Genomic DNA, 15,048 nt, shown 5'->3' on the forward strand with positions numbered 1-15,048 from the left:
TTCTTTTGAAACTATTTATTGAACATTTGAAACCAGATCTCAGTTAAATACAGAACTTTCTCTACATCCGCAAACAGAAAGACTGGCTTCACTTCATTAAACTCTGACAGGAGGGAATGTTACAGGACTTTGTAAGGCGCACGCTGTGCTGGAAGTAATTTGGCTTTCTGTTTTCTGATAGCAAAGAGAAACTAAATCCGAGTCTGCCTCTTCAATGTCCGACGTGCTTCCCTCTCCTCGCGAGTCTCACCTGCTGCCAGGTGATTCTGTAAGATCCCGTGAGTCGGAAGCGAGAAGAGAGAAGCGGCATAAACAGCAGCTCTGACTTAATCCTATTGAATGTGGTCTCAGATGTGAAAAGCTAAAAGCAAAATGATCAACATGAATATATTAGAAAAATGGCAATTAGTCTTTAACAAACACCTCACCTCATCACCTCCCAAAAAAAAAAAAAAAAAAAAAAGACCAGGGTTATAAATTAAAACTGTCCAAATAAAATCAATTAAACAAGCCTTTTTGTCTATTCAGTTCCATTTCAAGACTGGAAAATCCTCATTGAAAAAACAAATGGCACTTTTCAGTCTCTTAAACCTGGAATCTCAACTCCAATGAAACTGACCCCGACCCTAAAATCAACTAATTTACATATATGGGTGAGCCGCTCTTCAAGGTTGCGCTGCTCTCTCAGTTGTTCCCCTTCAGATGACAGGAAGTGACGGCGAGGGGAGGGGGGGTGCAGGCTAAGCCACAGTTTTGAAGGTCTGCAATATGAGGTTGGTTTGGTGGATGAGCCGGTTTGCGCTGATGAAGACATTTATTGCCCTGAAACAAAGAAAAGGAAAAAGAAAAAAACTGAAGTGAGCAGAAAGCTTCACACAAGGAGGGTGCAAAGAAGGAAGCACACATTTCCAACAATCTCTGTAAAAAGTTAATATTTAACAAGTGCTTTTGTGCCAAATGATGGCAAACATTGGTCATCTTCATTTTAGTGCAGCACAACCTCCACTCCAGAAAATACGGAAGTGGTTTTGACAAATGATTCAAAGCTTTAAACGTGTCTTCATCAAGATTTGTGGAAAAATAATTAAAGAAATGAAAAATGTACATCAAACTGACAATCAAAACATACTAAATATTCTTCTACGTCCGACAAAAACCCATATTTAGGATATTTTATCTTTTTTCTTTAATATACCATGGCCCGGGTGAATACTCTATTCTCATTGGCTGCTGGGTGTGGATTAAAAAGTGATAAATCACGGTGATAATGGACACCTAAAAGATAAGTTCCAGTCACACAGCCTAAACGCTCTGTATCACTGGGCAGGCTTCTTTAAAACATACTTTTTCATCATCATCTAGACAAAAACAAGCAGTTAGAGGGGAACTTTCTCTCTAAGCTGATGCTTTATTTTAACCAGACGATCAGCATTTATATCACTTTTCTTGCGTAATGTAAAGGAGAACAAGGAGACAAATTAGTCAACCCCCGTGCCGTAATGTTAGGCTTATCTTCTGTTTCACTTAGATTTTTTTTTTAATACACATGAAAGTGCGGTGGAGGCGGCCAGTTTCAATGGTACAGACGTGAAATGTGGCGATCTGAAGTCCCACATTGCGATTTGAACGACTGGTGCGGCGCGAAGGTCTCCCAGCGCAAATCTGGTGCCACAACTAAAATTTTAATATCTGAAGGTTTGACAGGTCGCCGCGTCACATCTGCCAATCAGGAACTCAGCTTTGGGCACGTGACGTTTTCAGTGGATTTCGCTAACGGTGGAGCTCACTTGCTTCAAATGCCAGGAGACAGAGCTGCTGCAGGGTGCAGAGGCTGCATCCAAGCATTAAAAAAAAAAAAAGATCTCCTAATTTTAGGCAATTAATTGAATCTTGTGGAGATTGAAGTATTCCTAGTGTTTCCATTAACTTGATTATTAACAGCTATTGATAATCTTAATGTTTGTATCTAAAAATGACACCATAGATAAAGTAAAACTCTGATGAATTAGTGCAGATTGGGATTGAGGCCTTTGGTCTGTGGATGTTCTAAAGTCCAGGTTGCTCTGATCCAGGCGTTCAGATATTCTCAGTGGTTGGGCGTGGCGTCTCTCATTTCCTCTTCACAAATTTCTCCAGATTCTCTGTTAAATTTAGGCCATCTTAGATCGCTGAACAATCAATCACCAAAACCGGAGTTTTGAGGGATTTTGTGTCTGTCCTCTTTCTCCAGACGTTGAAAGGAAATGCAAACTCTTCTTTCACCAGATGAGAGGACTTTGGACCACAGAGAGTAGCACTCCCATTCATTTTAGTGCTTAAAACAGATAAGACTCTGCTGTGGGAGTGGCCTGATACGAAGAATGTGATGGTTGGAGTCCATGCCCTACTTCCTGACTCAAGCAGCCTGTTAAGCTTTCTAAAACCTCTCCATTCTGTGAACAACCAGTTTATTAAGCGACGGCCTGTCATACCTCAGTCACTGATCATCATCTAGTCAAACTCATTTAAAGTGTTATCAACCATTAAGAAATCACATGATTACAGCGTGACATGATGACAAGCCTTCTAAATAAAACTTTTTATGTCTCATTTTCTGAGGAAATGATTTTGGCTCATCTGATGCATTTGCATCATAAAAAAAGGAAAAAATAAAACTGTGTGAGCTATCAGAGGAGGGTGTCATACAGTTGTAGTCCATTTTTCCTCCTTTTTTTAGGTTAGAATTAAAAATATACTAAGTTTGTTTCAAACAAATATTCCATATAAAAAAAATAAAGCTCCCATTTTTTTAAAACAAATTGGCTCCAAACTTTTCTTTGTGAGATCAGAACCGGGCTGAGTTCTGAACTTGTCAAACAGTGTTCCATTCACACTTACTTTCCATCTTTGAAGTATGTTTTGAGGGTGTCGCTGAAACTCTTGGAGTATTTCACAAACTCCTTTTTCTGGTGCTCCAGAGCCTTGAAGAGGAGAAAAAAAACCTTTAGAGATAAAACTTTATGTCAACTGCATCGTCTTCCCATGTTTTGGAACTTACTCTGCGATTCTGGTACTGATATTTCTTAATGACGTTGTTGACCGTATCCAGGAGCTCTTTAATGGCGCTGGCTATGTCTCTGTGAGTTAGAGATAACACAGATGAAATGATCAGAAAACCAAGATACTAAAGAGTCATTTAAGAGTATTTTTCTGCCTAAATTTCACAATAAAACATCTGATCTTTCCCTAAATGACTAAAAGTGTCTTATAAAGAACAACTAAAGCAGCGGTCTGCAACCTGAGGCTCTGTAGTAACATCTTTATCCCTCCATTGAGGTTCTTTGGCTCTGAAGAAAAATGCTCACAATTTGAATAGTTTTGGTTAATTTGCTTTAATTAGTTAAGTTTTGTCATTTAGGTTTAGATTTTTTACATAACTGAGAAAAATTATTCAACTGTCAGAGTGGTTTGTTATTAGAATGACATCTTATTGCATTTACATATATATATTAAAAGAAAAGGTGGATTTTCCACTTTCGTGCATTTTTAACTGAAGTAAATCTGCTGCAGCAGGAGGATCTTATTAAAGACAGCATGTTTTTTTTTTTTTTGAAAGGAACTTACTTGTATTTGCTGCTGTCAAATGATAAAGAAGTTAAAGTTGTTACATATAGAAAATCTGAGTAGTAGAGAATATTTAAACGCTGTAGTTTATACGTGAATGGTTAAATGGTCACAAAAACAAAACTAAAATATATTTATCTAACTTTCAGGTGGGACTACACTGGACCAAATGGCTCTTTCAGCATTAAAGGTTGCAGACCCCTGAACTAAAGCCTGTAGAAAAGCCATAAATTATTGACAAACACTTTTCAAAAAAAAGATTCAATAACTGATGTTTTTTTCACCCAAAGCCTCACCATAATCCCCAAAATGCATTAAGATAACTAGCATTTTTCTTAAAGGAAGTTTCATTTTCTAAGGTTTATAACTTAATTATTAAGCACTTGAAGTTTGAAGTCTAAAGAGAAAATAAAAGGACAGTAAAGACTCTGATTCTCCTTCAGATCATCACTAATAAGACTGGGAATCGTGGGTTGAATCACGGGTTTTGTGGCTCGCACTCACTTGATAGTTTGTAGGAAGCGTACTCTGTCGTTGATCTCATCTGGGATTTTGCTAAGGATGTGCTTCAGGGCCCTGGCCTTCTCGTTCAGGTCCTGGAACTCCTGTTCAGGCCGGTCAATCATGAACTCTGCAGAAAATTGCATTGAGCACACAATTACACATTCAGTAAGACACTGAATAAAAAAAAATTATAAATATGTTCAGGTAATAAAACACATACTATCTGCAGGAACAAACAAACCTGGAAAATCTTCAGAAAAGATTTACATAGCAGGAAAATATTTGGAGTTCTTACAACCAAATGAAAGGTGTTTTTTTTTTCTTTTTTGGAATTGATGTCTGTTGTGAAAATGACTGGTTATAATTCAATATAATATGAATCCTTATCAATTCATTTCAGGATCAAGCTACACACAAACACTTGCATGTACAACACTGACACCAATTCTATCAAGTAAAGTCAAAGCAACATGGAGAGAATGAGACTTTAAAGTGTGGAGTTCTTCAAGGCCCAAGATGCAAAAAAGGGGCTGAAGATGTGGATGCAGTCATCACCATGGTAACTGAAAGCTACGAATGAGCTACAGGTATCACTGCAGACGTTTACAGCTTTAATGCTTCCTTCTGTCATTTTGGTGATGAGGTGACTCGTCAATTCATGTCAAAAATTCTCATGTCGGGACAGAAAATCTGCCACCATCACGATTACTTGGTATTTTTTTTGTTTTTACCAAGAGGTATAAAGTTGAAGCATTCCATACAGTTTTGTATCCAGACTCACATACACATCAAATTACATACACTTTTGACAAAATATGAAGAGTTTAAAAATATAAAGTGTATTAAAAAAAAGCAAGCTAAAAATACTGAATTGTTTCGTTTTTGATTCAACTGGATCTACTTTAATATAAATGTATTTGTCCAATTTCCCTCCAAAAATAAATTTTATTTGGGTATGAACATCTGTTTTCACAAAGCAAATGACTTTAACCGAGCTATGGTGGAACTTTCTTTAATTAAACAATGAATTCTTATATTAATAACTAATTGGAGGCAGCTTTTTTGTCTGAAAAAAATACAAGAAAAAGACTTAAGAGGAAAATCAAATTTGATGAATTTCTAAATAAAAATGTAACTAATTTTGATATATCAATTTCAACTCAGCACTGGTGTGCACAGGACTTTTTTCTTGTAAATAGTTCTTTAAAAAAACAACAGAAAACAATGTAAAATTGAACCGAGTTTACCTTTAAATCACTATATACAAATAGTACTACATATTGACCAACGTCATTTAAACCTGAATGCAGGTATTTGATGGTCGGAAAACAAATCGGTGATGACACTTAATCCAAGATCTATTTCTGGAGAAAGAATCTTGATCTGGAGATCAGTAACTGTTGCAGAGTCTTTTTTCATTCAGAGAGGGAGTTTTCCTGGAATGAGGAAGACTATCCATGACGTAACTTTATACAAACAAAGTCTAAAACAAAAAGAGCTAAATACAAAACAAATCCCCAAAATAAGCAAAAAAAAAATAAAAGACTTGAATACAATAAAATCTAGGGTTTAATGCCCAAAAATCACTTTAAAAACTGGTTAAATATTTCTCTCACACACATCCCATAAAATCGTTTAGTCCGTCTGCTCTAACAACCTCTCATGGACATCAGTGTTTTCCAATGCAGTCAGAGCATCTTTTCCCTCGTACACTCACCTTCCACATCGTCTGCTGCCATGCGTAGCAGGGATTCGGTGAAGTTGATTTGGACGTTCTTTTTCTCCAAGATCTTCATGATGATGTCCTGTGTCAGACCAGGGTTCTCCCTCTCCGCCTGTGTGGACAAACATAACAGAGTGAGGAAGAAGAACTGCAGCTCCATCTGCCCTGACTTAAAGAGGAAAATCGAGAAGAGGCTTTAATTAGGGGTTCAGAGGACAAAGGCGGCACTTTGCAGACTGTCGTCCATAAGTGTGAGCGCTTCAGACAAACCCACAAACACCCTGCCTCTGAATTATTTAGCCCACTTTACAGCCAGGAAGCAGCAGGGGGCAGACAGAATATTCAGAGGGAAATGTCAGAGCAACGCAGCTGTAAAGTGATCATATCTGCCTTTGGTTTACATTCAAGGTGCCTTCACATTAAAGTTTCATCAGCACATCTTCACATTTATCCTTACAGTCCCATCAAAGCATTCCAGGAACATAAAAGTCCAACTAAACATACTTGTTTTTTTTTAGGTTGTAAGGAGATTGTGGGAGAAACATCCAGTATTTTAAGTATTTTCCTTCAAAAAAGTAAAGATTTTTGTTTATTTTATATCTTTGCAATAAAAAATGTTTTATTATGAATTTCTGTTGTTTTAAAAAAGATGAATGGAAAAAAAAATACTTTGTTGGAAAGGTTTGCTACAAGTTCCTTTTTTTTTTTTTAATAAACCGACACACCCATCATAGAGGAAGTTCAACAAAGAAACATTTTTTTTAAGCAGAAGTCATTCGTTTAAACTCCAGATGCTCTCAGCAAAGCAGGAAGACACACAACCCAATAATAGGAGTTTTTTTTTATTGCAGTACCCAAATGCAATGACCCAAACTCAGAGTATCTTTGCAAAATACAAATGACAGGAGTGAAATGAGCTTCCTCCGATTAGATTTGTGAGGTCTCACCTTTATGAAAGCTGCCCTGAGCGTCTGAGCTGCTGATAGATTGATTCTCTCCAGCTAGAAATGAGAAACAAACAAAGAAAAAGTATATGTTATTAAAAAAAACACACACACACACACACCAGGACATAGAGCGGTGTGGTGTTAGCAAAAAAAACTTTAATCAAAAAGTGAGAAGTTTAGAAATATTTACAAAAATGTAAAAAGTTTCAGATGTATCAAGTCTTCTACTTTTGTTACTAAATTGTGATTTGATGATAAACTAATGAGTGTAAGCTTCCATTTACCCTTTTTTTCAACTTTACAAATAATTAATTTTTGGACTAATATATATTTAAAAATTCAAATTGGACTGGGAATGTTACCTCATTAAAAACTGGGAACATCACAGCATACAGCGTCATGGATACCATGGAGTTTGTCTCCGCTTCATTCTTCATCTCCTCCATTGTCATCCTCCAGGGAGGAGCAGCTCAAGTTAAATTGGTGACGAAGAAAGTGCAGCTCTTGCACACTCACACATACACACACTCACACACACACACACACAATCACACAATCACACACACACGACGAGCCACACAAGTTCCAGAGTGAAAGTGGCCTGCAAAGACAATAAAAAATAAATAATGAGAGTTAGCATCAGGATTATCTTAATGAAAACAGTTTTTGGTTTCCAGTAAACATTATGATCATTGTTTCTGCTTCTACAAAGATAGTAGTCCTTGTTCAATTAAATCAGTTCCATTTCTTCAAGTACATATTTTCATAAGGTTTCAAGATTTGAGTCTAAATAATTTTCGGAACTTTACGCTAACAGAAAAAACAGCATATTGCTAAGATTTACTTCCAAATAGAGGTAGCTCTTTCTACAACTATCATTAATTCAAATACAAGTTTCAAAACATTGTTGGCACACTGTGCAAAAACATAAATATTAACACACACACACACATATGTATTATTAGAAAAAGTGAAAAGTTGGGAGACTGACAATCCAGTTATTAGTCCAGCTGGAATGACATCCAAAGTTTTAGTCACACTTGACCAACGCAAATGTCAACTGTTCAAATAAACAGAAATGATCCCATGTTTACTGCCAGTAAATGTTTAACCAATGCTATAACAATAGCATACCATAAAAGGAAAATAAGAAATACCTTACTAGATATTATTCATACAGCAGGACCCAAGAAGTATACCCAAAAACCAGCTGTCCTTAATCAGAGGTAAAGTAGCCCACAGACTCCTAGTGGGGAGTATTTGGTGGCACTTCAGGGGGTACTTTTGATTTTTTAAATACTAAGGAAGGAACCAATAATGTTTTTTGAGTTGTAATTCTAAAATTATGAGTCACTATTAGAGGTTTAACGATTCATTTGAACTATTCATATCTTAATTTGTAGCTGCTGATCCAAATCCTAGTTGATATTGGTTCTTTCAGAACGCTCTAATCTGCTGATCTAAAATTGATTCAGGACATCTTTAGCCAAAAATTCACCCAGTGTGACTCAGAGATAAATACCTGGATACAAAACAGTGTAGTCCAGATTTCTTGTATTTCTCTAAAGATAATCAAGTGTAATTTAAATATGGATACAAACAAGTAAACAAGAATTAATGGTAAATCCATTCACATTTTATTTTCATCGAGTTCAGCCCACTGTTGTTTTTCTTCATAATAAAAATACAAACAAAAAATTATATCACACTAAGAGTTTTGAAAAGACTTGAAAGCAGTGCTTCCACATATTGGGATTTAATGATGATTTCATTTTTTTTTTAAATAAACCACCTGTGCCTCAATCCAAATGGTATCTTATAATACAGATATATAATCAATTTGTTTCATTTTTAATTGATTTCAAAATGGTATAGGTCGATTTGATTGCCTCAGAAAGATCGATCCAATTAGATCATTCGATTTATTGATTGCTACACCACTTATGATTATAAATTGTGTGTAAATATATATATTACGTTTTATAATTTAAAAATCTCTACAATAGATGTGTGCTTTTCATTTTTTCCCTTCATAACTAGACTATTATAATTTTGCAGTAAAACAAACAAACAAAAAAAAGTAATCCTAACTAGCCTAAAAATCTATATTTCCTGTGCTGTCAATTCAGAAAATACTTAAAGTTATCGCTTTCAAATTAATTTCGTTTGAAGGAAAATATCCTTAGTTCCAAATAGTAGTTGTTCTTTACAGATAATTAGAAGTTATCAAAAGTAAAATTTGAAATTAATGAATTTTAAGCTAACACCCGCACAGAGAATATTATAGGAGGCTATGTTTTGACGCCGAGTGCCAAAGGTAAGAAAACCTGTTGACTTTTTTAATTTGGTTAAGGGGAGTGGCACGGTTAATGTTTCTTTTTAACAAAACTTTGCTATAAAATTAACTAAAAACATTTTAAAATATATTTTTGACCCCCCAAAAAACAGTATTGTATCAACGTTCCTTAAACTCATTATACTTAAAGTTGTAAATAGGGGGGAGGCTATTTTACAGGTTAGGTATTAGCTTTGTGAGAATGATAAGAATGACAAGTGTTCGTAGATGTCCTCATAAAATATTACTGACACCGGTAAAGTGTAAATTTTCAAACAAAGGGAGACTAAGTTGGGCTATTTCATCTGAGATGTGTCCGACGCGCTTAATGTCTCAGTTGGAAGCTAAACTGACCAGTTCACTAGCTACCGAAAGACAGATAGATAGCCCTGGCCAGTGCTAATCAGCTATCAAGGCTAGGTCGCTGACGTATCATAAAACTGACAAATCTATTTTGAATATGGCGAAATAATGTCAATGTTTAACAAACAGTGCCACATCTGTATGTGTTAATTAAAAAATGTAACTCGATCTAATTTTAAAGACACTCACTTGAGGCCTATAAGCGATCAAATCGATATTAGCAAACTGCTAGCTTAGAACAACGTAGCTAGCTCAAATAAATTGAAGCTTTTGATTCCCAAACGGCCCTAAACACTTCCGCAAACTACGTTCTGCTAATCATTCTACACTTGTCAAAAATGATATTTGGCTCTACCTTTGATGTGACTTCTTTAAACAGCGGGTAATTCCGTCGACTGGCTTTTAGCTCCTGTGTTTTCTTTACAACTAGTTGAGGCGGAAGTTTTTTCGGACTGGCCCGAACGACATTTTCCGGACCATTGCTACGTAAACGCCCATTTATCCAATCAGAGAGCGGAAACCGAAACTGAGTCTCATACGTCATTTAAATGCTCGCATTTCAATCGTTGTAATCATTTTCAGGTAAGTAGTACTTTTGTGGGTTAACTTAATAAATAGTACGCAAAAATTAAAAAAAAGAAGAAGTAAAACAGTAATCAAAATATAAACGGGTATATTTTTACATCATAAACAGAACTGGTAGTAACTCTTTACACAAGTACTAAATTGCAGAAACACTTTACTTTTTTAGTGACAGAGTCATATAAAAGATTACGAGTATTTAATTTACATTTTACTCAGTACATGCTTATCAAATCCTGGACATGACATAGAAATAAAAACAATAAATTGGTCCTTTAAATTCACATTTTGTGGGCATAGATTTAACATTTTGTATGCTCAAATTAGTATCTTTGTGTGCACAAATAGTATTTTGTGTGCACCAATTGCAATTTTTTGCCACAAATTGGAATTTTACAGGCATTTTTGTGCAAAAGTCTGCATTTTGTGTGCAGAAGATATTAAATTGTGTACACAAGTTAGTATTCTGTGCAGACAAAATGTTAAAATATGCTTATTTATAAACAAAAATACTCACTTATGTGCACAAAATACTAAGTTGTGCATGCAAAATACTAAATTGTGCATGTAAAATGCTAAATTGTGAAGAAAGAGTTCCGTACATGTTTAGTAATTCTTTTAATACAACAGACTTTTCTTCTCAACAGCATAGGTGTGGCAAGTCAATTTGAACTTTTTCATTTATTTGTCTCAAAGTATATTACGGAGACAAATTTCCTGTTAGGCTTACTAGACCTAACATTTTCATTTCCTTAATGAAAATGTTTATAGTTAGTATGTCTAGTCCATTTTTCCTCCATAATCAAAATCTGTCTAAACCTGTCATTGATGGCAAAGTGTGATCATTTTAACCTGCTTTAAGTAGCAGTTTTGTGTGTGTTTGTTTGTCTGTCTGTTTGTCTTTTAGAGAAACACAAGTATCCGGTTCTTTTTTATGTTTTTAAAATGAGAAATACTAGTACTTTTGTCATATATTTTAAAAAAACTAAACTTTCTAAAGATAAGGGCTGCTGCTCCTATCGCTCATTTGCAAAAAAAAAAAAAAAAAATAACTGTATTAGTCATTATTACACCATTTCAATTTTCACTTGAATAAAAGATGCTCTGTGGTACACTTGTCCTTTTAAATTCTTATGGTTTGCTTCTGCGGGTACAAAGGAAGTAACATAAAAGTAATGCTTTGAAAGACATGTGACACACTGTATTTCTGAGCTGGTAATGTTGTAATATATGGCTTTACTTCTGGAGTGATTTGGAAGTAACTTGCAAAAAACTGATGAAAACCAAGGTAGTATTAAAAAATATTCAGAAGTTGACTTAAAATTGAAGAAAAGGGAAAAAAACACTCAGTTTCCACCACGAAAATGACAGTGTTAGTTAAATTTGTCATGTTTTTTGCTAAAATTGCTGTTTTTTAATATCTTAACTGTTGTTTTTTATTGTTCTTTTTATTGTTTTTTTATTGTTCTTTTAATGTACAGCGCCTTGTTTGGCCAATGGCCATTTGAAGGCGCTATATAAATAAATAAAACTTAAACTTAAACTTAAACTTAAATACTAGCTTACATTTTTTTAAAGCAATTTAACTCTAAATACCCAACCAAGACAAAATCATTAAAAAAAAGTTTTTTATGCTGCTCACTGCCTTTGTGGAGTGATACACATAATCAGAGTTTTTAATGATATCTTTCTAAATGTGCACTAGGGTTTGGTTTAGCATGCAGTTCAGTGGAAGTGCTGACCTGTTTCTGCCCTCTGGAGGAAGAGTAAAAGAACAGCTTTATCAGAAAACACAAGCAGGAAACTGCTATCAACACGAGAGCTGTCAGTATAGAAGAGGAAAAGTATGGAAAGGAGAAAAAGCTATTGAATCATTTAAAATGGTTAAAATTGCTTTACTATAATTCAAATGTTAATCTGTTTTTTTTTTTTGAAAGACCCATCCAGATAAAAATTGTGCTTTAACATGTTGTTTTGGTGTTGTTCTGATAATGGGGGGCACATATAAAAAAAATTAAGCTCAAAATTGTATTTCTGAGTATTTCTGTATTCAAATTGCTGTGAATCAGGAGCAGACGAAGAAATGCAGTTTGAAAAAGAGCGTATTTGTTACAAAATGTGGTTTGTAAGTGTGGTTACAAAGAGTTAAAACATGAGCAAAGAAAAGTCGAACAACAGTTTTGCTAAGTTTTACATATAAGTTCTAAATGTTGACATCAACTTAGTAAAAACAAAAACAGAATGAGGTCAAGTTTAACCCAAACCAAAAGAAGGGTTTAAAACCTGTTTAAGGGGTTTGACCTCCAGTATACACAATCAGTCTAAGGTCATTCAGCTGCCTTGGACTCTTGACCACTAGAATGGGAATTATGATGGGAAAATTTGAAACTGCAGGAAAGTTACAACAATTCACATGTCAATGGAAGAAATAAGAGGAATTACTCTTACAATTGAAATATCCTTCATAAAATGTGGCTGTTTTCTGTCTGACTGATTGAAGACATGCTTTTACCTCCTCTCTTGTGTAACCACTTACATTTGCTTCACAATTCTCCTTTGTGTTTGGACTTACCTCATGACTTATTTGCCTTAACCTCGCTAGAAACTGCTCTTTTTTCCAGGTCAGCAGTGGAAAAACCTTTCTTTTTTATTACATTAAAGCTCTTGGAAATATGAGGGAACATTGATTCAGTTTGGATTACAGCGTCAGCACCGAAAGTCACACAGGATAACACAGTGAAATATTCAATGTTATCATTATAACCATCAAAGAATATTATCATTCTGTACAGTCAAAACAACCGTGGAAGGAGGAGATTCTATCTGCTTGACATCCTTTCTGACGCTTTCTTCACACATGATGCATGCTTCATATGCTGATATCAGTGCAAGGTTGCTATGCAACCAGGTCATGCATAAGAATGGTGTTGCTTGATGCTTCCAGGGACAGCTCACTTGATGGCAACTTTGAGTTGAATTTCCGAAAATACATTCTTTAAGAAAGCTCTGCAGCCTCAGGCTCCTCTGCTTCTTGGTGACTTTGGGTTTCCTGGGTCCACACACAGCCAGCCTGGTGGGCAGCTCAGCTGGTGTGTTGGAGCAAATCTCGTTGGTGGAACTGATTGTGATAGATATGCTCCTACGCTCTGCAACATTTTTGGCATGCATAAAGACACAGCCGTCAGATTCCACATGAGAGTACTTGTTAGTTAGTTAGACAACCTTTACTTCAAGGGATTGGAACTATTCCATCCTGTTGTCAGTCTGCAGAAGAAGTTTGGTTAATTTGAAAGGATAGTGTTCAGCATCTTACATTATTCTCTCTGGTTATGTTTGTGCCTGGGATTGGTTTCACACATTATAAATTTGGTTTGTCATTGTGTTGCTGTTGTTTTTGGCTTGTATTCAGCATTGGTTCAAAGCATCTCTCCTCTCTGTTCAGGAATTAATTCAATCCAATCTACCGAGAAGGAGGACTTTTCCTTCTGATTCTTGGTCTTTTGGAACAGTCTAAAGGAATGATGTCAGATAAGACTTAACCGTTCAGCCTCCCATCTTGGTTCCATGCTACTGCACTGCACAGACAAACCCCTAAGAAATAAGTCAAAAATTCTCACTCTATTGGCAGATTTTCTTTCAATAAGCAGGAAAAAGGTCAACAATTCTTATTTTTAACCTTTTAAGTTAATATTTGAGCTGACCCTTTACACATGTAAAAGGGCCATTTAAGCAGAATTATCCACAGTGGTAATACACCCCAAAATGTGATGTCCACGCATGTGCCCACCAGGTCTTAAGAAGTTAGGAACAAAAATTCTACTCACTACAACATGTTTTCTCAAACTAAGATTATTTTGCTCTGGAAAAACTTTATTTGTAAGGTTATTTTCAGAAAATAAAACTGTTTTTTTTTTTCTTGAAACAAGGGACTTTTTAGATTATTATGGTTTACAGCTGTGAACTATTATTACATGCCCCCTTAAACATTTTGGTTATTTCCTAAACTCAAATACAGGCTCAAATTCAAATGTTATTCGTCACATTCATAGTACAATATGAAGTAAAATGTATTGCAGATGCAAGGCCTAACAGCAGTAACTATAAAAAATGATAAAAGTTTAAGTGACTAAGTATAAAAAGTCATTTCAATAAAATATATGATCATATAGCCTAATTTAGGATATAAAGTAGGGTAAAGTGTTCAAAACATATGAGGTAACATTACTATGTAGAATAGTAGTTTTCTGTTCAGAAACAGCTGAGGATCTAGAAGTTACCCATATATTTGAGGGTTTTTCCTGTACTGTTCCAAAGAATAAAGGGAACACCAGGTAAAACACAAGAGCCCAGTGCACCAGTGGTGAATATGCCAATCTTGGTGTTCTCTAGCCAAATTGTCAACCATCTTGAATGTTGTAAGGCTGTATGCACAACTCCCACTTTGAGCTCTCATCCTCATGGAGTCTGTTTCTAACAGTCTGAGCAGACATAGTGAACTGCTGGAGGTCATTTTGCTGGCCTCTGCCAGTGTTGCTCCCGTTTCTCCTTGCACAAAGGAGGAAGTAGTGAACCCGATGCAGGGCCGTTGCCTTCCTATGGCCTCCTCCACATCTCCTGATGTACTGGCCTGCCTCCTGGTTGCACCTCCATGCTCTGGACACTTCGATGACAGGTCTTTTTGCCAAAGCTTGCATTGATGTGCCATCCTGGATGAGTTGCACTCAGGTGATAACACTGTCGGTCTTCAAAGTCACCAAAACATCAACCAGAAAACATAAGAATGGACAAGTTGTCTCTGTTGTCACTCGCAGAACTACTCCTTTATTAAGGGTGCCTTGGGGAATTAGAGCCGTGTGGAATTGATTGTCAGTCAATGTTGCTTCCTAATTAGACAGTTTGATTCCATAGAGGTTTGATTGACTTGGAGTAGTATTGAGTTGTGCAGGTGTTCCTTTTAATTTATTTTAGTTTTGGATTACGTTTTGGAGAAA

General features: G+C 35.7%; 1 protein-coding gene across 1 annotated transcript; it reads right to left on the reverse strand.

Moving 5' to 3' along the window:
• Positions 1-9,988, reverse strand: pdcd10b (programmed cell death 10b). The gene is made up of 8 exons (XM_024267952.1): positions 9,831-9,988; positions 7,140-7,378; positions 6,778-6,831; positions 5,825-5,942; positions 4,108-4,234; positions 3,038-3,116; positions 2,878-2,960; positions 1-822 (listed from the first exon to the last, which is right to left on the reverse strand). Exons 2-8 carry the CDS (start codon positions 7,227-7,229, stop codon positions 741-743), a joined length of 633 nt encoding a protein of 210 aa, XP_024123720.1. The 5' UTR covers positions 7,230-7,378; positions 9,831-9,988; the 3' UTR covers positions 1-740.
• Between the last annotated feature and the right edge of the window lie 5,060 nt (positions 9,989-15,048).

This window comes from Oryzias melastigma, linkage group LG22 (genome assembly GCF_002922805.2).
Source record: "Oryzias melastigma strain HK-1 linkage group LG22, ASM292280v2, whole genome shotgun sequence".
In the NCBI taxonomy this organism is placed as follows: Eukaryota; Metazoa; Chordata; class Actinopteri; order Beloniformes; family Adrianichthyidae; genus Oryzias; species Oryzias melastigma.

Bases quoted from the DNA above. Each gene is read 5' to 3' on its own strand.
- pdcd10b (XM_024267952.1), bottom strand. From the start codon at position 7,229: ATGACAATGGAGGAGATGAAGAATGAAGCGGAGACAAACTCCATGGTA. The intron at 6,832-7,139 runs GTAACATTCCCA...TCTCATTTCTAG, and splicing joins TGTTCCCAGTTTTTAATGAG to CTGGAGAGAATCAATCTATC. The intron at 4,235-5,824 runs GTGAGTGTACGA...AATTTTCTGCAG, and splicing joins GGCAGCAGACGATGTGGAAG to AGTTCATGATTGACCGGCCT.